This window comes from Hippoglossus stenolepis, chromosome 11, assembly GCF_022539355.2.
Source record: "Hippoglossus stenolepis isolate QCI-W04-F060 chromosome 11, HSTE1.2, whole genome shotgun sequence".
NCBI lineage: Eukaryota > Metazoa > Chordata > Actinopteri > Pleuronectiformes > Pleuronectidae > Hippoglossus > Hippoglossus stenolepis.
The window spans coordinates 22,653,916-22,679,107 of NC_061493.1; the positions used below are offsets into that span (position 1 = coordinate 22,653,916).

The 25,192-nt window shown below is 46.0% G+C and overlaps 1 protein-coding gene across 8 annotated transcripts in view; it reads right to left on the bottom strand.

The window, feature by feature from the left end:
- Positions 1-25,192, bottom strand: part of pard3ab (par-3 family cell polarity regulator alpha, b) — a 197,905-nt gene that overhangs the window by 98,280 nt on the left and 74,433 nt on the right. For 7 of the 8 annotated variants that reach the window (XR_004697901.2, XM_035171370.2, XM_035171371.2 and 4 more), the window contains exons 4-9: positions 23,213-23,400; positions 22,831-22,974; positions 6,777-6,868; positions 5,253-5,336; positions 2,496-2,621; positions 223-638 (exon numbers count right to left, since the gene is read on the bottom strand). Coding sequence is in view for 7 of the 8 variants with exons in the window: in XM_035171370.2 (XP_035027261.1) it covers positions 223-638; positions 2,496-2,621; positions 5,253-5,336; positions 6,777-6,868; positions 22,831-22,974; positions 23,213-23,400 (1,050 nt within the window). In the remaining variant the exon portion in view is untranslated. The remainder of the gene's footprint in view (positions 1-222; positions 639-2,495; positions 2,622-5,252; positions 5,337-6,776; positions 6,869-22,830; positions 22,975-23,212; positions 23,401-25,192) is intronic. The other variant, XM_035171369.2, reaches the window with a different exon arrangement.

A 25,192-nucleotide genomic window follows, 5' to 3' on the forward strand; every position in this document is an offset into this window, starting at 1 on the left:
AAACAAGATGTGAGAATTTCACAGACTGGGAAGAAATCAGCTGATCACTTAACAAATCCAAGTCAGGACTAAGACCACATCCATGCTGCTTCTGTTTTCATTTGACGACTCCGCTACAGATACGCCTGGCGTCCACACGGCGAAGTTTGGAAACACTGCTGACCCCGTTTTAATCTAGACGGGCTGAAAACGCCTCTTCCTGTTCAACCTTCTTCACCTCACCTTTCTTTAGCTGGATGTTGAGCCTCCTCCCGACCTTTTTGGCATACCCCCCCGTCGGCGTGGCGTTCAGCCCCCGCTGGGGCGAGTGGGTGTGACCCATCGGAGGCTTGGCCGCAGACACCGCCGGGTGCGTCAGGGGTGGGAAGCCGTCGTTCTGTTCCGGGTGAGCGTGGGGATGGGGGTGCGGATGGGAGTGCGGTTGCGTTTGGGAGCCGTGTCGGGACATCCTCTGCGGCGTGTGCTCCATGGCGGACACGGTGCTGCCGCTCACGGAGTCGGGGCTAAAACGACCCGAGGAGTACGCCGGGTTCCTCTCGGTGTGGGACAGCTGCTCGTAGTGGGCCTTCATGGACGACGGCACCACGTGAAACATGATGACCGGAGAGCGCATGGCCTGACGGAACATGTTCTGGGCTCTGGAGGAAGAGGGGCGAGAAAAGATCGAAGATACAGAGTCAATTATTTAACTGATTTCATTAGAGTCTGACCGATATCATGTTTGACCATTAATATCAGATAGAGACATATCTGATAACGTTTGCCAGTATTAAAACGTTTTATTCTTCATTTAACTTATACATTTGGTTGTATTTTCTTTTTATTTACAGTTATTTATAATACTTTTATAGTTTAACTGTAAAATAACAACCTCATTTATATTTCTTTGACACGAGGAGAGTTTTTTTTTACTTCCCAATATCTATATCGGCCCCAAAAAAATCCACACCTGTCATATTCTAAATATCTTCCTGAGCCCCTGTTAAAAATAATAATCGTTCATACTTGTCTGCACTAACTCCACCTACCCACCGTCTGTCTCGCTCACACACACCCATATTCTCCACTCTGCGCTAAATCCATTTTTCGCCCACCTGAACATTCTGACATGTTAATTAATACTTATTTTCCAGCGCTGGCGTTTTTCTAAAAACGAGAGCGAACCCCCCCCCCCCAGACGTAATCCCTCATTTGGCTCCAGATGAAGGATACTTCTATCTGTCGGAAGGAGGACAAAAAAATGCAGAAAATCCTCTTTTAAACCCCCTTCGCTGTGAGAGCCCGCGTACAGTCGGGTGTGAATGGAAACTTATGTTGGCTGTCAGCACCCTGTAACGCCGGAGTCTTGTTAGCACCACCTGTTTCAATAAAGCAGACCGTGGCGTGGCTCCTCTCCTCGCTCCCTGACAGCTGAACGGACGTTCAGGGGGGGGGGGGAACGTCGGGCCCCTGGAATTTCTATTGCCCGTCGTCTACGCCTGAATGACGACTCAAAACTTAAACCCCCCTCCCCCCCCACTCCCCTGAGACGTCTATAGTGAAATTCCAAGTCGATTTTTCTTCCCAGCCTTTAATAACCCTCCCTGATGGTCATGTCTCGCCATATTCACGATTTCAGGACGGATCAAGTAGCAGACAAGTATTAGTATTATAAAAACACTCTTGAATACTTATAATAATAATAATTATACTATGTGTGGTCATTACTTTACTTCCATTGTACTGAGTTGGCAGAGACGTTCATCTCAAAGCCTCAAGAAATAAAAACCAAAAAGATCCAAATTGTCTTAGTGAAGGTAAACGAGATAAATGAAAAAGTATCATTGCATTTTTCCCCCTTGTTTCTAAAGTGAGTGACATGCGTGACCTGTATTTGTGGAGAATTATAAATCGTTTACCACCCGTTCACATGAAAGCACACATGTATTTAATATGCGTTTATGCTGTGTAGAGAAAAACAGATCAGGCAGATGTATGCATCAGTGCCTTCCTGACGCTGCAGGTGACATTCAACAGGGCATGCATGCATCACGCAGGATCTAGAGAGGAAGGGGAGGGAGGGGGGGTTAAGCAGAAGGGGTTCGGTTTAGCAGGGAATGAAAGCACGAGACACGAACAAGGCTGAAAAGCAGAAGCTGTGAATGTTAGGAGCCTTATTCCCACTCCCTCCCGAGGGACGGACACAGAAAGGGGTAACAACAGGAGTCCAGTGGAGCTGTGACTGAAACACAGGGGGATAAAGGCCGGGAGAGGAGCGCACTGCAGAGGCTGCTTCAGCGATTAAGGGTACAACCTACAGGAGGTAAACAGGGAGGTTAGCTTTGCTCAGTGACAGGCGGCGGAGGAGCCTGTGCACCGGCAGGGGTGCAGAGAGCAGCGTTAGAAGGAGGAGGAGAGGGGAGAGGTTTAGGTGTGAGAGGAGAGGAGGAGCAGAGGTCCAGAAAGACGAGGTCTGGGGCCCGTCAGGAGCTCAGCAGTGGCTCCTGCCGTCTTACTGTTCAAATCGGATGTTTCGCAGGTCTCCGTTATTGATACGGACGATACAGTCGTTCTCCTGGAAGAGGCCCTGCTGCTCGGCCTTCCCCCCCGTCTCCAGACGCTTGACCAACAAGCCAAGAGTCCTGAAATGTTGAGAGGGTCATGTCAACACGATGCAAGACAACGTCCTCAGGTTCAATGTGGCTGCTCTTCCTGCAGCCTGGGGGCTACACTTCATTATCTACTGGACTGACATGCTGCACATTAACAACACACTCAGGGAGTAAACTGGTATTTAGACTTTAAATCATTTGCATAAACTGTAAATAAAGATGGACGACATGACAGGTCCTGAAAAGTGAAGCCAAAGGTTCACAAGATGGCGGCTATTGACATTTGGCTCCATTTTCAGATAATGGGCGTAAGTTAGGATGCGTCGTCAATATTTATTTACAGTCTACGGTCGTGGGAAGGATTAAATTACCTTGTGATATAGTAACTCTGCCGTTAAATACCTCAATGATTCACCTGAATTTCTTTAATGATTTTATTCAGTTTATTCATGAACTATTTTGTATTATTTCTTCTTCTAAAATGCACATTTAATTGCAAATAATTCTGGTGGCTAATCGAGAAGCGTTTTCAGTATTTGCCTCCTCGCTGCCCCTGCTGTTCAAATGTGGTAATTGACGATGTGTGTGTGTGCAGTTGCATCAGGCTGCTTTAGAGGCCGGGTGGGGGTGGGGGGGTGTGGGGGGGGCCTCTATTCAAAGGAAATCAACCCATTCAGAAAGTCCACTGGTTTCTGTCGGGGTTGAAGCTTTACATGTGTTAATTCTCTAACCTCTACAACTCCTGCACCTTTTTCTCAGATTAAAAATAAACAAACGAGAGCGACAGAAAAAACCGGCAGCATCAAACGTTTACAGCAGGGTGGTGCAGAGACGCTGCTCCGTCGCACTGTACGACTTCAACCAGCTGCTGAGCTGCAACGGTTGTCGCCCTGTAATCCGGTGTGGCAAACTGGCTTATGCCTCCCCGCACCGCCGCAGCGAGGGGCTAACTCCACCTGAAAAGACGCTCGGCGGATTATAGACCCGAGTGTGAGGGAAGAAAATCAACAGCGGGCAGGAAACCTAATCGAGTCCTCTTCAGCATATAGTCTGTGTGTCCGTGTGCGTGGGGGCTTTGGATGTGAGGTGGTGCGAGCAGGTAAAGTGTGTTGATTTGGGGGTTTAGTACCCGCCCGGGCCTCAGGTTTATAATCCACCACGAATGGGAATGTGATTACAGAGAAGTTCAGGAGTTGGAGAAGTTCAGAGACAATTCCGCTGATTGAATCGGAGCGAGAACACAATGCGATTTGCCGCGGAGGGGCTATTTCACTGATGAAAGCCGGCCATCGTAATCTTGGGATAACGCCCAACCTGACATTTCCCCAATAAAAGAAAAGTGCATTATAAATGTGCTTTTAGGCTGATTAAGTCTGGCAGAGGGAAAAGTGATATGATCTTGAGTTTCAATAAAGCGCGACAGTGAGTTCTGTAGTCACTGATCATATTTGTGGGTCCCGGAAGGCGGCGGAGTCGTACATAAAGAAACTCTGGACGTTTTGTGGGGCTGCAGTCGGCTCTGTGCTTCTGGCAAAAACACGACTTTAGATTCATACTGGGAGCATCGGTTCAACAATAAGAATCAAATGTCAGGTCTGAAAACCCCAACTACTGTGTATCGAGCTTCACGCTGCTGTCGTTATATATTTAAACCAGATGTGTAAAGTCCTCTAATTCCATCACAGCTTTGTTCCGGCTCTGTGTGTGTGTGTGCGCGTCTGGACGTGATGTATGTACACATGTGTGCATGGGTGTATAGCGTGCACTGCTCAGTTTGTGCTTTGAAGCGTGTAAAGCCGATGTGACAGCAGCTGCAGAGAAATATGACGGTCACCTGCAAACTCTAAACAAGTATGATTGATCACTGTAAACTGGCAAATGGCTTCATGATGCCGGCATGCAACCCGTGTGTGTGTGTGTGAGTGTGAGATGTGTGTGTGATGAGGACATTGCACATGGGCACCCGAGGAATGTCCGGTATGTGTTGAACTAATGCAGCACACATCTGTCACATTTTTTAAATATTTTTTCAGATCCTAAAAAGCTCTGATTAGCACACGATGACATTTTTACCACAGTTTTACCAAATTTGACTAAAATGAGTCAACGACCAACTAAAGTTAAAAGTGTAAAATAGAAGTATATTTACTTTCTTTAATAAACTGCATTACGTTAAAACAAAACCTAATAGAATGTTCTTTTTAAGATAATTATCTAAGATATTTATTTACACGTTCTTCTAAACAAAAAGGCAACATTTTTATTCTAATTTAGGCAAATATAGTATTGATTACATATCAGAATTTAAAAGAATAAATAGTAAGGTCCGTTGAGGATTGATGTGAATTAGCAGCTATAACAGGAGCAGGAGGATGATTGTGTTTGACGGACACATGTAATCAGGCTAATGTCACAGCTGCTCGTGGTGTTAATAACTGTTTTTAATAAATTGCGAAAGCTGTAAATTGTCGTGTTGGTGTGAGAAGATATTTACAGAAAGATTGAAAAGATGTAAGTTCAATCGAATGGAATTTTATCTATTGTTTCTACCTTTTATATTGAATATTTATACCCATAAATTTGGCGTTTGAATAGAACTTCTCTGGTTAGACTGATCGTCTCCTTCGCCTCCGGCCTGTCTGAGCAGCTCTGGATCTTTACCTGCGGTCCCTGCCACTGAAAGGCACCACGTGGATCCCCAGGGGCCCACCGTCGTTTGACACCTCCACCAGTTTGACTATGTCTCTGGGATGGACGGTGATGGATGGAGAGACAGAGGTGGGCGGGGTGAGGAGGAGGAGAGGAGGAGAGGGGTGACACCATGTGGGCAGAAACAAAAACAGGAAATGAGATGATGAAAAGAAAAAGAGACGATAAAAAAACAACAATGGTTTAAATAAAGAAATAAAATAAAAAGAAGTAAGAAGGTTCTGGAGGAGACAAACAAAAAGGGCCAATAAAACACAGCAGTCCAAATAAATCAAAACATGCACACACACATTTTAGACTTTAGACAATATATAACAGGAGGTGATGAGAAAGGAGACACATCTATACAAACCAAATTCTGATGGGAAACCAAATAAATAAGATCTAAAATCCTGCGTCGTCTTCAAGGCACTTGTGTTTAAAACGTATTGTTTCCTTTTGAAACGTCGTATTTTTTAGAGGATCTTTATCAACTTTTCCCCAAAAAACCTTCAACATTCACCACAAACCACAAAACAACACACATCATCGCCTCCTGTTTGGAGAAAATACATGTTTATTGTCTTATTAAACTGCCGTCGACTCCTCTCTGATCTTACGAGGAAAAATAAAAGCCTTGTTTTAACCTTGAGTGTTTTCCTTCTCCTTTGAGTTGTGCCGTTCACGATGAAGATGAATACTTTTGCAAATTATTACAATTTTTGATATTCCCATCGTGTTGCAGGATAATATGCTTTTTTATCTGCGAGCAGATAAAGATTGTTGACGCTCTGCAGAGCTGAAAAACAACACAGGCTTAATGAAAGTGAGAAAAACATTAATTCCATCTTTATCTGCTCCTCAGATGAAAGTGCGATGGAGCCATTTGGACTGCAAAACATCTTTAATACGTCCGTATGGGGATTTATAGAGGGACGATTTAAAAAAGCACCAAGTACATTTGCGGCTATTTGTTTTTTCCGAGGCAGCGTTCTTCACTTAGTCTGTCGAAAAAAAACATATACTCAGGAACAATTTTGTAAGACGCCAAATCTAATCACTTCTCAGCTTTGATACAATGACTGTGATTAGCTCGGGGAAAACGGGCCCCTCGTTGACAAGCGAGAGGCAGGAGAAGGCTCCGGGAAAATCACAGGAATAATAACAGTACCGTACCTGCATATTAAACTGGAAGCATGCAACAGAGCACAACAACAAAACAAAAAAAGTTGTTAATAACAGGAGTTGAACGGGTTAGTGTGTGGGCGGAGCTCTGATGGCGAGGACCTGATCGTTTTCTGCTCCCGCTGAGGAGAAATATGTAAATGAGACTTTCTACAAACACCTGGATTAGAACACAGAAGCTGCAGATCTACGTTTTGAACACCTCTCTCTCGAGAAAGACACGAGAGAGGTGGTTTACACAGGTTCAACTTATAGTGTAGGTGTTAGTTTTCATAGTTTGTGCTTATCCTGATCCACGAGGGACTGACTTACTCGAGTGACCTCACGGGGGTGTGGTCCATGCAGGAGTCGGCTCGTCCAACCGGGTCGATGCGGCCGTTTTCTTCTTCTCCGGCGTCTTCCTCCTTGAACGGGACACAAACAGAGGACGAGTGAGTTGTGACACACGTCGAACATCGAACATCATAGTGACAAATATCGGAAAGAGAAAACTTAGCCCAAACTAAACAACGGCACATTTTACACGGGATAGGACGACCACTTGTTCCCAAATGTCATTTCTTAAGTTGTGTGTATTGTCTGACCCTCTCCAGCTCGTTACCCGACTCCCTGTTATTAGTCGACACTGTGAAAGTCCAAAAACCTTTTAACACAAACACTGTTCACCAGCCAAGAAAAGAGCTACAGCGGCGGCTGAGCTGCCGACCTGATGGAGCCGGGAGGAGCCGAGCGGAGGAGGCCTTCCACAGGTATAAAAATACATGCCCTTTAAAATCCCTTCAAAATTACATCGCCTCTGTTCTCGTCTTGTGTTTACTACAGACACTTGGTGCGTGTCTGTTTGAATACCGAAGCACGTACACACACACACACACACGTACACACACACGTACACACACACAGAGGAGCGAGCAAAGAGGAGAAAAACGAGATGCAGACAAAGAAGGTCATTAAAATTTCAGGGCGACATCGGAGAGGAGAGACGAGCGGCAGCAGAGGCCTCCCCGGCAACCGGCCACCTCATCAGTATGAAAATGAGCCCGCCGTTACCGTGGCTGCCATACGGTTGCCATGACACTTTGGGTGCCTGGAGGACGTGGAGCTACAGGGGCAGTGTGTGGCGGCGAGCATGTGTGTGTGTGTGTGTGAAACGGCGTGCAAGGACTTGTGAGCGCCGTCTTTTTTAATTTCGCACTCGGCTCCTGCTCGCTCAAAGGCATCGCATGTCACAATGAAAACATAAAACGCAACACGTCGGACTCGCTGACAGAGAAGTGTGTTTTGTGTGTCTGTCTCTGGTTGTGAGGCCCGATTTTTGGATCAAAACAATTTCTGAGAGACATATTTAAGACTTGCCTCATGTTCAGATTATTACATTTTTGAATTTTTAAAGACCCTATGGAAACCTTGAATATATGGAATCCAAATAATAGAAATTAAGAAGGAAAATAGGAAAGTCAAGCAGCCCCTCCTCTCCCCACTCCGCCGGTCTTTATTCAAAGCATTAAACACAACAACATTTACAGGTCGTCCACGAGGACATAAAGTGGATGAGACAAAAAGTGCTGGGGACTTAATATTCCTCCAACTACGAGCCGTGAATCCCTCAGTCGAGGAGAATATTAAATTGCTCTGTCTTGATCTCCAGACTAAACTCAGAAATATTAAACATGTGTTGAAGAGACAAGTGTGTTTCTCCAAAGATGTTCCTCAGATCATTGGACAGCGGGACTGAATTCCAAGGACGGAGCACATTTATAAAAAACAACATTCCTGAAAAGGTATTTTTCTACGCTGCCAAAAATGTGCTCGACTATATGGTGCAAGCCTCTGATTCATTTACTGCTGCTGCGTAGACCCTCTGCTCTTGAATGTACAGACGATCCAGACGCTTTAGTAACTAAAAGCAAAGTGAGAGAGACAATAACAAGTCAAAGAGCCTCAGAAACGCATCTAACACTATTCAATATTCACCAGGAGACGCTGGCGGAGGATCACAGCGAGAGGAGAGTCTCTATCGGAGCAAATGAGATCGGAACTCATCACAGAACAGAATCTGTGAAGAACCTGTCCGCACGCCAACGACTCTCCTCTGAACCCAGACAGAGACGACATGTGTGGGAGATAATGAAGAAGAAAAACTGAAGCTGAAGAGGGTGGAATTCAAATCTATACAAAACAGACGTAATCATAAATATAAACTGCGTGGTAAAGACAGGATTTACAGTTTTTAATATATGTATTTGCCGCAGCGACCGAAAGGTTAATAAACATCTAATCAACTCCGGAACGAGATAATTAAAATAAGCCGATGAGGACAATTAGTCAACATCTAATTCTGTGATTGTTTTTCTCCCATTTGTGCTTCACAACTTGTCGCTTCCTGTTCGACGACAGAAACAATCTACGGGTCGTGTAGTGGCTGATCTGGAGCTTTCAATCACACTAACTGGTCTTCAGCATCACATGGGTTAGCATCAGGTGAGCTTCAAGGACACGCGAGTCCCTTTCCTTCGAGCTCTGTCCTTTCCAGAGACGTCACGTTGCAGAGGAGTCGTCCGTCGTGTCTCTCGACCACGAACCCAGAAAGAATTCATGACTCTATCATCACCTCAACCAACACTGACTCCACGGGTTGTTGTTAGAAGCCGTTTGACTGACAGAGGAATGAGTCCACTTTGCTCCATCACCATCACCCCCGCCGCTGCCCCACCCAGCCGAAGTCCGGCGGGAGACAACTCCGAACGTCTTCTCCGCACTTTGACCACACCATCAAGGCGTCGCCCCTTCCCGTTGCTGGGAGTGGGCCGAGCAAAGAGGCGGATAGCCACATTAATAATTCAGGGCTGAGTCGGGTGGGGGGGTTAATGGCTCGCAGGCAGACGGGCGGGCAGGTACGACGATGGGCGACGTGTTTTCCAGTCGAGTCATTGTTTGTTTCCTGGATGTGGGGGAAAGAGGCGGGCTGGGGGCGGGCGCTTTCAGGCCCGAGGGCTCATTAAAGATTAATGGGAGAATCCATCGGGGCCTGTCCTTTCTATCTCTCAGACCAAATGAAGTGGTCTGCGCCGAGTGTGCACGTACGGGGCGGGAGAGAGCGAGCGAGCGAGCGGAGTAACGCGGCACCATTAATGAAGTGCTGCCCGCGCTGCCACTTTGACCACATCGTCCCCGACAGCCCGACGTGGCTGCTCGTACCCAGACGCCCCGACACGCCGGGCGGGAAGAGGAGGGAGCGCCGTTTGCAGGAATGATGTTCAGCTTCTCCACGACAACAAAAATTCCCCAGAGACAAAAGGCAAACACCGTGATGCGGGGAGTAAATCTGAAATGAGACAGCCTGCATACATTTTTAAAAATCCATGACAAAAAAAACAAACATCCAGAAACATTTGAGCTATGCTTTATTTGCTGTGATCGCACCTGGATCCCGTCGGCCGTTAAATCTTTAAAATCCAAATCTGTTTAAATATGAATGATCACTTATCGATAGCATTACGCCGTGGAAAGTTTCCCATCGCTCGGTTTGATGCTTCACAACCTTTTTTCCCTTTTTGAGTGACGTCAAAGTTCAGAACAAGCGGCGGCACAAAAAGGTGCTAACGTCTCCCGTCATGTCGAGTTTCACACAAACAAGTCGACACCATGAGCTGAAGAATCACACACTGAAAAACTGGCAGGTCCCCCCCCCCCCACACAAGTTTGGCAAATGTTTATTCGAGTAAACAGCAGGTGGACGTTTTAACCTTCACTGGGTTTTCCCTGAGGATGGTTTTAACTTTACACGAGGAAGTTTTATTTCTACACGCGACGTTTTGGTTTCCGACAGCTGTCAAAGATATATAACGTCTCATTTACTCCATGTTTTATCAGGTAGTTTCTACAGGTTTATAGTTTTCAAATAGTTATAAATTACTGCAGGTTTCTCAAGCTGATGACGTTTAACATGTTTAGATGTTTGGCTTCCTTACCTGTATTTTCTCATATTATATTTATATTTCTTAAAATGTCTATGTCAAGCCGCTAGAGGTGTATTACAGAATTGTGTATTTACATGCAAACTACAAAAAAAACCCTCATTCCTTTCTTACTGAAATTTAATTCCTACAACATTCAAACACAGATGCACACACATCCATCACTGGGACCCGCGTCCTCTCAAGCAGAGCTCCATATGCTCTCAACAGGATGAAACACCGAACCAGAGAATATAAATTAGCCTCGACCTCCGACCTCTAACCTGAAGACCTGACAAACCATCTGGGTCTCAGAGGAAACCGGAGAGGGAGGGATGAAAGACGGAATTACAGCTCAAGTAAGACTCCGGCACCGTCTTCCTCCGTCTTTGAAAATGTGTTTTTAAAATATCTTCCTGTAGGAAACATCCTCTGCTGCAGAAGATGACAGGTATGAAGATTACAGGTATGACTTTGATTGTTGGGATTCGGGGCCGTGCAGCAGCTACAGAAGCTCAAACTGCACCGATAGAAAAATCAAGAGGAGACTTATCACGGACCTGAAGAGATAACAGCACACGGATAAAAACACAAGAGCCTGAAATGGGTTCTGGGTCAGTGGGCGTGCGACCCCTCTCAGGAAGAGGCAACAAAAAAAACCTGCTCAATTTCTTAGGAGGTGAGATGACACACACACACACACATACACACCTACATACACACCCATGTAATTCTATCTCTCTAAGGACATCACAGGCTGATCAGACCTGGGTGTGTCTGGGTTTTCCTCCTGATCCAGACCCTGATGTTTACACTCAAGCGCAGGCGCCGGCCAATCAAAATCAAGTCAAACCTGGTTTGTGTTCATCTGGTTAGTTTCCTGTGTACTTGACTTGTATTTACACGTCAGCATTGAAAGCCAGCTGTGTTTCACGTGGGGAAACGGTGATTGGCGGTTGTCGTTAAGATGATCGCGCCAGAACCAAGCATCGGATACGGCGAGTGTCAGGTAACTGTGACCTAAAGTCAAGTCTTAACCCTCAAAGAGAAGAAGACTCCTCCTCTGATTGGACTCAGAGGAGGAGTCCTGTGGTCGAAAAGTGACTCCGGCAAATTGAATTCTTTAACGGGAGCTTTAAGTTGAGGAGATCTTCTTTTTCGATTTGTGAAAGTGTGTTTTTTGTAACATATTCTTCACTCGGAGAAACTGTCCTCACTTTCCCCAAATGTCCTCACTCCGTAGGGTCTGGTAAACTGGTCCTCACAAAGATAGAGATAACCAGTACACACACACACACGGGGCCCCAGGTGGGCTCATCTCACGAAGTCCATCTTCACAATCCCACAAAAACAATCACTGAACTGGACCCAGACACATTCCACCGTGTCTGGGAATGTAATGATCAAACATGGCTGCTCAGGACCTTCCATGTCTTATTCATCAGGTGGAGTCGCCGGGGTCGGACACGCCGCTGCACTGATGCTGGTGTCGGGGTGAAACCAGCTCTGAGGGGGGGAATCTGCATCCGGCTGGTACTGGTACATGAAGCCATTGTTTCGGCATCAAATGAGCTGATAATGCTGCCGTCAGTCCCGACACGGACACGTTTGATGGATGTCGACACTCAGAACCGCGCGAGGCAAACAATGCATCTTTTAAAGCGAGCTTTCAATTACAGCACCCGGCGCTGATTCAATTAGTCTCCGGCGAAGACACTTTGATAATGGGATCCAGACGGACGGAGGGGTGTCGTCAATAACTCCAGGATTCATCGAGCCGAGGAGACGTTATCAGAGTTTAAATCATCCCGTCTGCTGATCGGGCTTTTCCACAGGCAGAGGGAGGACGACGTGTGTTTGTGTGTCCTTCAGTTTGTCTGTTTCTTTAGTGTGTTGTGTTGTTCTGGGGATTTTTAGATGAGTCAGGAGGAGAAACTTGACATAAGAGTATAGTGACCAAGTATTCAGTGGTTTATTAATCATTTACAGGGGTTTTAAAATACTTTCCTGTATTGTATTTTAAAAAGAGATTGAAGGGTTTGGGGGTTTAAGTATAGAGGAAATAAATAAAACACAATCTTATTCCTCCGTTATTAAGGTCTTTGATCCACATTGAATCTAGAGCTGGACGATATAATATCAATTATATGATCAGTTGATCTTTTGCTGCTGATTCTGAAGCGTCTGAAGCATTTAATCAATGTATATTGGACTTTTGATATATTGCCATTAATGAAAATGATATTCCAATAATCGCGTGATTGTTTTATTTGCCAGTCCAACTTCACTCCATAATGTTTGACCTATTGTGACTTCATGAAATGAAGCACTTACTTTGCATTGTCGTCAATTTTACGCCACATAACCCCCCGCCTTTTGTCCTGCTCAGTCAAATAAAAGTTTGGTGCCTGTAACCAAATGTGCCAGCGCCGGCAGAGCTGTTGCAATAACGCCGTGAACAAAATTAGACTTCCAGCTCTTCCCCAAATTACCACGACGCCGCTGTAGCAATCCACTTAATTCAGCTGCAATTCCTGCCATCCAATTAAATGAAAGCAGATGCGGTGGGTAGAGAGGGTATCGCCCCGGCTATATGGGTTTCGCAATTTCCTCTGGAATACTAGGCGATGGAGGCCTCATCAGGATCCTAAGCAATTTCAAAACTCACGTTTCAGGAGTTGATTCCCCCCGAGAGCTCAGCTCCTGTCACTGGAAATGGAATCGCAGAAGGTGTGAACGCCATTTGTTTTGTTTTTTTTGGACTCGTGAGGGTGCGTTTGATTCAGAGCCCTGAGAAGGGACAACGTGCGCCGACTGGATTCCATTGGATATTAAATAGAAATAAACGAATAGAGCTCAAACTCGGATTAGTGAGACGTGCTTCAGAAACTTTTTCTCTCTCAGGAGAACCCCCGGGGAGATGAAGTGAGATGACACATATTTGCTTCTATCACCTGAAGTAGAAATATTTCTCTCCTGAAACCCACAAATATCAAAAGGCGCCACATCCCCACCTGATCTGTGAAGTTCCATGAACTCCAGAAACAAAGTGATTACATGTGTGTGGAGAGACGGACGGATCTGATCACTGTATCCCACCACAATTTATACCGTGGGGATAAAAAAAAAGAAAAGTTAAAAACTAAAACAGACAGAGAGACTCAAAGAGAATGAAATAGCGGCAGGTAGCGGGACGGACAAAAGGAAACTTCACACGGACGAGCAGGGAGCCACGGCAACGCTCGTTCAAAGGGTGAGAAGCGACACTTTGAAAACTCAAACGCCAAAAAACCCCCGAGGGGATTCAAGGGGGTTCTGACATTTTATACTTCAGGTTGTCAGGGGCAAAAAAAGTTTTCAATCAGTTCGATTCACTTGACGTCCGTCCGTCCATTATTTATCCTCCACGAAGACCATTGAAGTATATTTAGATTTTCAAAGCCATAAAATAAGTTTCAACTTTTATTTTATTTTCTGTTTTTAAATATGGTAAGTTTTAAACTATATATCAAGAGAAAGGTCAGACTAAAGCACCGTGAGCAAAATGACAGTGTGCAAATTTCAACAGCTAAATTTCTTTCAAGAGAAATATCCAGGAAAAGGAGGAATGTAGGAGACTTCATTTCTTTCTTGGACGTCTAACTTCTTTTACAAACATTAAATATTTACCATGTTTATACATTTCCGGCGAGTTCAGCAGAAATATTTCCCCCCCCCCCGTCACAGCCACCCACTGACAGCTGAGGTGTCGTGGGCGAGACGGTTATTTTCTTGTGTGTGATGCGATTCAGTCACGTCAGCACCAAACCAGACAAACAGCCAACAATGTGCAATTCAGGATTTTGTCTCAAGTTTTAAAAGTTCAACCCTGATGCTTTAGTAGAAGCCAACGACACAAAACCAGGAAAATGTTCTATCTTAAATTGCTGAGGCTGTTTTTAAAAAAAGTTTTCACCGGATGTTTGGGATCCAGTGGAGACGTTACTCAGTGCAGCGCCCCAGTAAAGACCCGGGCGCCCAGTCGGTCACACAGCTTGTTATGCGATGCTCCGTTTATCCGGACCAGACTCCCGATGGAGCCGCTGCTGTGGAGCAAAATAACTAACCTAACCTAAACAACCCATCTGAGAGGAAGGGAGCTGCGGATAATGGTGACACACACACACACACTGAGGTACAGTTGTCAGATTGAAGGCCATTATTCTGACTCCCACCGTAATGGCTGCTGCTGAGAGGAAGAGCGTCTGTAAACAAGTCTTGGGAGAAAACACAAAAAGTCTCCCCCTGTATCTTTTCTCCACTTCCTGCGGCGGAGCCCTGCAGCAGTGTGTGTTGCACCTTCAGCAGAAAACCTCCAGAGCTGTTTATGCACCGCCACCACCACCAGTGACTCCGGAGTTTCACTGGAGCCGAGACTGTGAACTGGGAATAAAACAGCTGACGTTCCAAAGATAGCTGAGATTAACCAGACACTTTATTTACATAACTTCATAATGTGCTCAGCCCATAGTCTAAAGTACAGGGTGAAAAGTCACTGCACCAGGAGGTTAACTTATATAGTCTCTTAATGTATATTGGCCGTAACGTGTTCCACTTCCCGTTCACTTTAAAGTGCAGGTGGATGTGAAACTTGGTGTATTGTTATTACAAGAGTGGATTTGCCAGGTCTATCGCAATTTCTGGACAGATAATTTGCCAATTTCGTCTGTTGTTACTGCCGTTTGTGAGAAGAACTCTGTTGTATGTGTCCGTACCCGACCTGAGCCCAATGTTTTCCCCGATTCAAGACATGTGCAGCCTAAAAAAACTGAATTAAGACAGCCCTGCAAATGTGACCGAACCGAAATATCATTTCAAGATCGCAGGGCCAACGTCCAGAGACAAACCGTTCACGCTCACATTCCCATCTACAGATCATTTAATCAACCGAACCCTAATCTGCACAAACACAAGATGATGATCTCCACCATGATCCAAATACACACAACTCTCCACCATCTCTTTTTTAAAACGAGAATAAAAGACTTCACCGATATTTAATCCCACAAATTGATTCCCAGGCCTGAACGGGACATCTGGAGCTTCAGGTAGAAGTTCAGAGGTTCGGCTCTTTTCTAAAAGAAGCCTGTCTGAGCAGGTCTCAATAATCAGCTCTATCCCTCTTCTGTCACATCCTCCTGATCCTCCTCCTGATAGCAGCCGACACCTGCCGATGTCATTCTCCTCCGTCCGTCTTTGATCGTTTCACAGACTCGTCTCTCTCCTCCACCTCCTCTCTCTTCTCCTTTCATCTGCCAACGTCTCCGTCTCTCGCTCATTGTCTCCGTGCTCAAGATAAACCTTTGGAGCGCAGCGCAGTTTACAAAACTGAGATCCCTATCTTTGATTTCACTCTGTGTGTGTGTGTGTGTGTGTGTGTGTGTGTGTGTGTGTGTGTGTGTGTGTGTGTGTGTGTGTGTCAACAGGTGGATTTCATTTGAGAAAGAGGCACCATCTGGGTCCAACCTGATCAGATCTATTTTTGGTATAATTAGTTTTTGGGTAGCAGGTGATGAACAGCAAATATGTGCGTACGTGCATGTGTGTGTGTGTGTGTGTGTCTGTGCGTGAGATGGCAGGTTGTACCCCGAGGTGAAGATCCCCTCGGGGACACTGCAAACCCTCAAGAGGCTTCTTTCATCTCCCCTCCATGTCTCTGTCCCTCCCAGCTGGAAGGGATCTGGGCTCCCACAGCTCTCTGTCGTGTCAAACCCACGAGATCAAAAGGCGACGAGGAGCGAGGGCGGGAGAGGGACGGAGATAAAAAATAAAAGGAGACGATGCCAGGAGGTGATGTGGAGAGCAGAGAGGAGGGGAAAGAGGAGGATCAACGGAGGAGGAGACGGGGAGAGAGTGAAAAGACAGAGAAGTAAAGTTCACTGCAGATTCACCGTTCACACATCTGCAAACACAAATACACACCTGAGGTTATATATATGTGCACACATTCACACCACACTCACATAGTGTGTAGAACCCGGAGGACATGCATGAACACACACACACACTGATCCTGCTGCTTTGAAAAGATGGTGATGTTTCACTTTCATCTGTCTTATTGAGAAACACACACACACACACACACACACACACACACACACACACACACACACACACACACACACACACACACACACACACACACACACACACACACACACACACACACACAAAGTTGAACATGCAGGTTTCAGTGCACATTATGCACATACGAACAGACACACCGACTGAGGTGATTTATGAGTGCACGGCTCAGGTTTGCATGATTTATCCTGCTAAAGCTTCACTGTGCACCTGAGGGACACACATACAGACACACACACACACACACATATACAGACTACACGGAGGCTTGTTAGCCAGGATGCACAGAAGTGTGTGTGTGTGTGTGTGTGTATGTGTGTGTGTGTGTGTGTGTGTGTGTGTGTGTGTGGGATACATGGTTGTAAGATTTGTTTTGGTGCATACGCTTACAGTGTAATTGTGTTTTTATTTTGCGCATGTGTGTGTGTATGTGTGTGCACTTTGGTCTAAGCACACTGAAATGTAGGAGCCAACACAACACACACACTGGATGCTAACAGTGTAAAAATAACAACAACACGGCCTGACCTCCAGTAAGTCATCATTAACAGCACCACTGAATCCCAGTTTGATTAGTGAACATGAAGAGTGCTGACTGCGGGAAAATAATTGTTATTTATACCCATTAAAAGTTATGGTTTGTGGCCTCTCGTTTTTTTTTATTCAACCAACATCTCAGTGATGATACTTTTACACCGAGGACACAGTCATTCTGTCGCTTTTAGTCAAACACGTGGCTGAAAACCCCAAAATGCCTCTAAATAGATGATGAAGATGAACAACGTGCCTCCTCTTCCTCTCACTGCACGGAAGTTAACCCAAAAGATGGCGGATGCAAACACAGCAGCGATAACGGCGAGGAGTCGTGGTGCCAAGGCGCCGCGGAGACACACACTGGACCAATCACGAGTCAGGCTCAGCTGTCAATCATGAGGTTTCACCCTGTTTTTATAGCGTCAAATTGCTTATCCTGAACAATTAACACGTAATGTCCCATCCACTAACATGAAGGAGGCAGGGTTAAAGACCTATACTGTAGCCAGCCACCAGGGGGCGATATATATGATTTGGCTTCACGTTGGGGGAGCTGTCATGTCGTCCATCTTTTTATTCCCAGTGTCTGTCTCCAGGTGTCAAGGACAGACCTCAGGAGACGACCTCTGCAGAATGTGCACACACAGGAAGTGCAACCTTCACGCTATCACGTGGAAACCACTCATCTCCAGTAGAGATCGAACACGATGATGTCATGAACGTTCGAGGAGCCGAATGTAGGAAACAATTGAAAATAGTTTTGGGGGAAATCGCTGAAAAACAACTTTCTTTGTAATTTGAAATCTGCTGGAGAGGTTGTGCATCAGCCTCAGGACAGACGAACCAATGTTTGGACCAAATTGGTGGTTTTCACTGCCCAGTGACAAACACACTCAGAGAGATGTGATATTTAATAAGAGAGACACAAACTACACACCACACACACACACACACACACACACACACACACTCGTCCCAAACAAAACACACAGAGGAGATACCCAACAGATACACAACCACACACTCTCCATGACACTTTAGCTCCCCCCTCAGAGATGATGACTGACCCTGCCAGACTACAGGTTGTGTGTGTGTGTGTGTGTGTGTGTGTGTGTGTGTGTGTGTGTGTGTTGTGTTCAGCTGTCCACAGCTCATGCTGAAGGCAGCTCAGCAGCTTCGGGCTTTCTCTTATTAATTGGTTGATTTGCAACCACGTCTGCGGCCGACTGACACACAACAGACACACATTCACAAATGCAACGCGCGCGTGCACGCTCGGGCGCCGCAGACACGTTAATGGATGGACACACGTAAACACACACACACAATCAATCGCACACATGCAGATTCACCGAATGCCCTCGTGACTCACACAGACACACACACACACACACACTGCAGTGCAAAGCTTCAGCAGATCCAACCCGTCCTCATTAATACAGACTCGACTGACAGCTCGCTGTTGCCATGGCGACCCCCTACCTGTTGCCAAAGGGAGGAGGGGGGGGGGGGCTTGTGAACACAGCTCAAAACTATCTCAGATCAATTTCTCCGTGCGTCTCGGAGCCGCCGGTGCTGCTGCAGGCACAATCACCCACTTGGGAACCAGGAACCGTTTCATTCAGCTCGGTCCGGCCACACTCGGGTGCAGAGCGACGCCCTCGTCTGTACGTCCTCTGATGAGAGACGCCGAATTCAACAGGCCTCCGTCATCAGGTGACGCTCGGAGCTAATGCAGTCTCCCCTGTTCCAGGTTGTTCGCTCCAGTCGGACGAGATGAAACCAAGTCGAAGGGGAAATTGCTTTTCTTAATTCGTCATCGCGAGCCGCTCTCCTCTAATTAAATCACTGCATATTCTATTCTCGCCGTGCGATTCTTCAGTGCCATAGCATTCTATCTTATATTCTTAACAGAGGTTTTAATACACTGCTGGAAAATGGCTCCGTAGACTAATGTGTCACAGCAGCAGAGTCTGTAATTAACTGTTACAGGGAGTTCACAAAGTGTGGAGACGCTTTATGGAAAATTAAAGACGCATGAAATGCTCCCAAATCAAACAGAGCCTAATGAAAATGTGTCTCTTATGTGACTCGCCCATTCTGCTTGAAGCGATTTGCAGTTATGTGTTGTACAGCTATAGCTTCGGATAATTTCCAAGTGTGAGTCACAGTTTTTGTTTTGTTCAATTCAACATAAAATGAAGCTTTATTGTTGGGAAAAATTCAATTTGACACAGCAGCAGAAGAAAGTGGCAGCGAAAGGGGAAAGAAGAAGAATATAATCCAAAGTAAACAAGATTAAAATAAATATTATCTATAATCACAATATACAAATACTACTCTGACAGTGTGGCAGTGTTATGGCTTAATGCTATATATTGACCAGTTGCTGTATTTTATTTGCAGTGTATTCTCTACTTTCCTTTCTATAGCCTGACGACTCTGCTGCCAGGATTTTCAGGAAAAAACATAACTGCAAGAAACCATCCTGGTAAATAAGTGTTACATTAAAAAATGTAATTTTAGTTTTGCAGGGCGAAAGAATTAAACTTCTGGGAATTAAATTTGATTTCTAACTCTAATGATGCGAAGATCAACAAATGAAACATGACACACACCCTCAGCATTTATACAGCAACTTGCAGTTTGCACCATGTTGCTGCCACTTACTGAAACTGAAGAACACACACACACACACAGACAGACACACACACGTTGTGTATTCGCTGTTGATCCTTAATCTCTTCCTCCTACTGATGATGATGGTTTGCAAATCAAACCGACACCGGTGTTATTGTTTCAAGTGCTCATGCTCCCACACTTTTAATGTTGTTTTCTTCTCCCTGAATCAAATTACACTTCCCCTGAAATGGATTTGGTGCTTATGAATAAAACTTTGCCTGTTTGCAGTAAATCACACGACAGCAGAGGAATTAGAGCCAAGGTTATTTGGTCATTACAACAGCAGAGGAAGATAAAGGAGAGTAATCATCACGCGCTCTCAAAACAGATTCAAACAATAACAGTCCACAACCTACAAGCTTCACTAATAGACCTCTGGTGTCTTGATTATTCATGATGGATCTCATCTGTTTTTTTTTAAAATTGGATCATCAGGCCTGGAACGAAAACCGGACTTTGGTCGTCACGCGGCCGAGTTGCAACATCGTTCTCGGAACCAGCTGGAAGTTAAACGCTGCGGAAATCTACTTGACATGAAACAGTGACAGCGAGAAAAACTGATTCTATTCACAAGACTCGCCAAAGACAACAGCTCATGAGTGTGTGTGTGTGAGTGTGTGTGTGTGAGTCACTGATAAGAATAAAGTTGACGTTACATATGATCCCGTAACCTGGATTCAGACTATTTAACTGGGTCATTCACGGTGCAGCCACATCTGCATGCAAAGACCCACAAAATCACAACATCTGGGATACCCGGCCCGGGTATTCGGGTTTGGTCACATTGGCTGACTTCGTTTTTTTTTTTTTAAATCATGCACGTTTCTGTAAGAGTGGAAAATATCAGGCTCGGGTTGGGTTTGGAATTCCTGTCTGCCTCGGGTCGGGGCTCGGCTAAGTTTCCAATCGGCTCAGTCGGGGTTTGCACAGAACGTTACGGCCTGAGCCACATCCTCTTTCAGACATGCACTGGAGTCCAGGCACGTTCCTGCATGTGAGTAAACAAATGGGTGAGTTGCTTCGGACCTTTTCCTGCCGACCCAGCGAGTCTCGATGACGCGACGGATATTTCAGGATGAAAAAGAGGAGCCGAACACGTAGAGGACGCAGAAGAAGACTTCAAAAGTCGGCGAGTTACGTGAGCTTTTGGCGATAAGGTGTCTTTACTGCAGGATATAAACGTCATGTCCTTCCTCCTGCTGCTCTACACAGGCTCCCCCCCGACTGTTCCGGGCATGTTCCTGTTTGTTCCACATTCACAGTTTGCACAGTTCCTGTCTGAAAACATCTCACGTCAACAAAGTGTCCTTCATTATCACACGGGGAGAAGCATTAAAACACACAGCACAAGGCCACACGGGCTGATGTGGCTGTTAAAGTCACAGCGAGGGCTGTCAGCAGAATGATAAGATGGTAGAGAACAGGCATGAGTGTGTGTGCGTGTGTGTGTGTGTGTGTGTGTGTGTGTGCGGCCTTCAGTGGTTCATTAATACCGAATACACCATCCTGCGGTGACCTCCGCCACTTAACCCCCTCCTCACTAAAAAACCTGTTGTAAGACAGACGGAGGAAACACCGCAGCTCCACTCTGATGGATGGAGCGAGCTCGTCGCACACTTAACCTCAGCAGAAGAACTTGTACAGCACCAGAGACGGTTTGAGATTTGACGTGACAAGATGATGAATCTGAATCTGAGTGAACTTTAAATCGGCGTGTTTTTACGTCTGTGTTTTGTGAAGAGGCTGTTCTGTGGTGTCGAGCTTCAGATCTGGTTTGTCACCGCACATCCGACGTTAAGAGCTGCACTTCATCATGTCAACATTCTGCATCTGCATGATAACATATCTGGTGAGTCAAGTAAAGTGTCGACTCCAAAGTGGGAGAGAACGACTGATGTGGATTTTAGGGGCCGATATCGAAGATGTCGTTATCAAACTCTCAGGACAAAGTATGAAGCTGCGGCTTAATACTTTACACGTTAACCATAAAAACAAAACAACGAAATATGTACCATATAGAAGAATATTCCACGTTACATGGAAACGTAAAAGCACAAAAAATGAAGAGTTAATGCCTCTTTGTTAAAAGTGGAGAGCAGCACAGTCGTCTCACCGCAGACCACACACACAACCACCAGCCAATCAGCAGAGGCGACTGACGTCTGACCCCGTGTACACACCACTGCTTCATGTTTATTTAACTTTTGCTGATCCACATTTTCTTCTTAAAATCCTGATATGGTGAAAAAAACACTTCTGACTTGGTAACGTAACCTGAGCGGCAACAGAATCATGTCCGTGGTGCGGAGAGGGAGCCTGGCAGCTATTCTCTACGTGTCAAGTTAAATAGAACCACATGTGCTTTATGTGACTAATGTTATTTAATATATCAACATTATATCACTTCTCCCTCTTGTGTGTCGTTGGGGATTTATGCTGGAAATTCCTCACTTTGTAACCTCTTGGCTGAGGGGGAGTGAGAGAACTGGGTCGGGCCCCGGACGGGATCTGCTCCGACGGGCCTGATGGGTCGAGTGAGAGCGAGACCGGCTGTAAATCTCCGGACAGCTGAAGGTATCAGGTGTTCGCTTCACGTCGGCACGTAGAGTACAGGGGATGGATAAAGTGTGCATCGGGTTTTCTAACGACGTCGTCAAAATGACAGGAAGGATAGAAAAGTGTGCATCAGGTTTTTCTTTACTCCGACGTCGGGTGGGTTCGAGGGAACGTTTAATTTTATCTTCTGTGACATGCTGTCATCGTCCTTTATCGGCCGTATAAATAAAATCTCATGTTTTAAGCCAGACTAAAGACATCACTTGTATTTAACGATGTTGCTTTTCTGAATATATGAAATGTGACAGTTAAAACTCAAAGGGAGACTTGTTTAATTTGTCCTCTCAGTTCATGTCTTTCTTCTAAAGATCCTCTGTGTTCTCTGTGAACGCTCCTCCTCGCTGTGGTGCTGTTGGACACCAGGTTTGCACAAATAAGTTCGGTCACGTTTACTCCTGTGCGTTGAATTCATCCAATTTCAAACCCAGCGTTAGTTGTGTTGGTGAACTCTTTACCTGCTCTTGTCTCTCCAACCAGCGGTCCACCATGGGGTGATTGGCACTGAGCGACGACCGGGCCGTCTCCCTCTGGAACTCCCTCTGATTGGCCCACGTCCCTGCGTCCCGCGGCAGACTGCGATACGTGTCCGTGACTTTACCCTGCGCAGACAGAAGAGTTCCCACTGAGGCCACTTCAGACACGATGACCGCCTGAGCTACTCTGAACTGAGAACATGTTGTGTTGTCATTTTCTTAATGATCGGGAAACATCTAAAGTATCTGGAAAAGGTCAACAGTGAAATTAAAAAATCTAAAAATCTACTTAAAGTCAACGTAGAGCAGCTAAAATGTGTTTTCTTTCAGTGAGATGTCCGTGCTCACTTCCCCGGCCTCTTACCTTCCTCTCCAGGCTGTTGGTGCCGGACGCGTGTCGAGCCTTCAAGAAGCCAGCGGTGGTGGACCAGCGGGTCGGGTTCTTCCTCGAGGGCGGATCTTCCGTCTGGACCCGCACCTCGCCGCCGCTGAACGGCCCGTTGATGGTCATCAGGGCGGGGTCGCTGCTGCGCCGCACGTGGAGCGGCATATCTGAGGGACAGGAAAGACGACGGAACGGAGGTTAAGACTTTATCATTATGGATGAAAAGGGAAAGTTGTGAAGAAGAAATCTGCTTTCTCTTTCTCTGGGCGACACATTTCTATCACCGCATGATGTTTCTATTCATTTGAAGGAAAGTGGCACATTGCTGAATCCGATAAGACACACGACAGAGACTTCATATTATGTTTGGGGATGATCGATGGGAATACGCCCAAAATAATTGTGTTCCTCAAACAATGTGTGGGCTAATAAAGGCAGTTAATCATCGAGGTTCCATTATCGTCCCCGTTGCGAATTAATCACATTTATCACTGAAGGTTCTAATCAGGCGGCTCCGCTCTCGACTTCGCAACGCAGACTGTGTGGGAACAACAACACCAGGACGAGCCTGTTGAGAAACACCAGGGCCAGTGGACGCCTTCCATTAAAACTCTTCACTCTGCGCAGAAGTCACGGTGCGTGGGAAGTGGGCCGGGGTCCAAATGACGACTCCGGCGAGGGCAACGCGCACAAACCCTGTGCACTCGTACACAAGACACACACACACACACACACACACACTGTGACTTTAAATCGACCAGTTTCTTTTTTTTAGACCACTCCAAAATCCCACGAGCCGCCAGCAGACACACACCAGAGATACGGAGTGTAAACCAAAATGTTTGGAGGCTGGAGCGTCTTCCTCAGACAACAACGCCAAATGTCATGTTCCCATGTTCTCTTCCAGGACGTTTACTCACTGTCTGGTGTGTGTGTCTGTGTGTGTCTGTTTGTGTGTGTTTGTGCAGGAAATACCCTGATCCGTCCAAAGAGAGGAGTGTGTGTCTGAGTCAACACTTACTTGAGTTTGTGTATTATGAGAGTAAGTGCATGACAAGATTAAGTGTTTCCATCTGTGTGTGTGTGTGTGTCCCTGTGAATGTGTATTCTCTGCTACACACAGGAGTTTGTTTGTGCGTATTTGAACACAAATACTTAACACGACAATATTGTGTAGAAACATTACGTGGCTCTGTGTGTTGGGAAAGTGAGTGTGCGTGGGGTTTGTGTAGAAGAAGTGCGTGTGTTTGTGTTGGGAAATAATACATCCGAGCCAACGGCAGCAGTGTTTGTTGAGAATCTGGAAATGTGTGTGTGTGTTTGTGTGTGTGTTTACAGTACACTCATGCGCTGACTGATGTTACTGGGTCACCCAGAGCGTGGGACCTGACCTGCTGGGAGCTGTGGGAGGCAGCTGCGTTCTGGGAGATGGAGTTCAGGATTGGAGGGGGTGCAGCCTGATGCCGACAGGTCTCAGCACCACTCACACAACTCCACCTCCCAGGAGGCACTGGGGCATGTGACCACGGCGTTTTAGCTGAACTGCAGCGATGAGTACGACCGCCGCACCATATGCTAATTATATTTACACCGTGTTCTAATATGCACCGTGTACGGCTGCAGGAGCAAAGCAAAATCATCCGTGGTCACATGCCCCAGTGCCTCCTGGGAGGTGGAGTTGTGTGAGTGGTGCTGAGACCTGTCGGCATCAGGCTGCACCCCATCCACTCCTGAACTCCATCTCCCAGAACGCAGCTGCCTCCCACAGCTCCCAGCAGGTCAGGTCCCACGCTCTGGGTGACCCAGTAACCGCCTCCTGGTGGCTGGCTGCAGAATAGGTCATAAATAGGTCAGAATAGGTCATAAACCCTGCGTCCTCCATGTTAGTAGAAGGGACGTATTCCAAATAAAAAAACTAAATATATTTCAGTTTTTTCAATATGCATGATTTTCACTTAC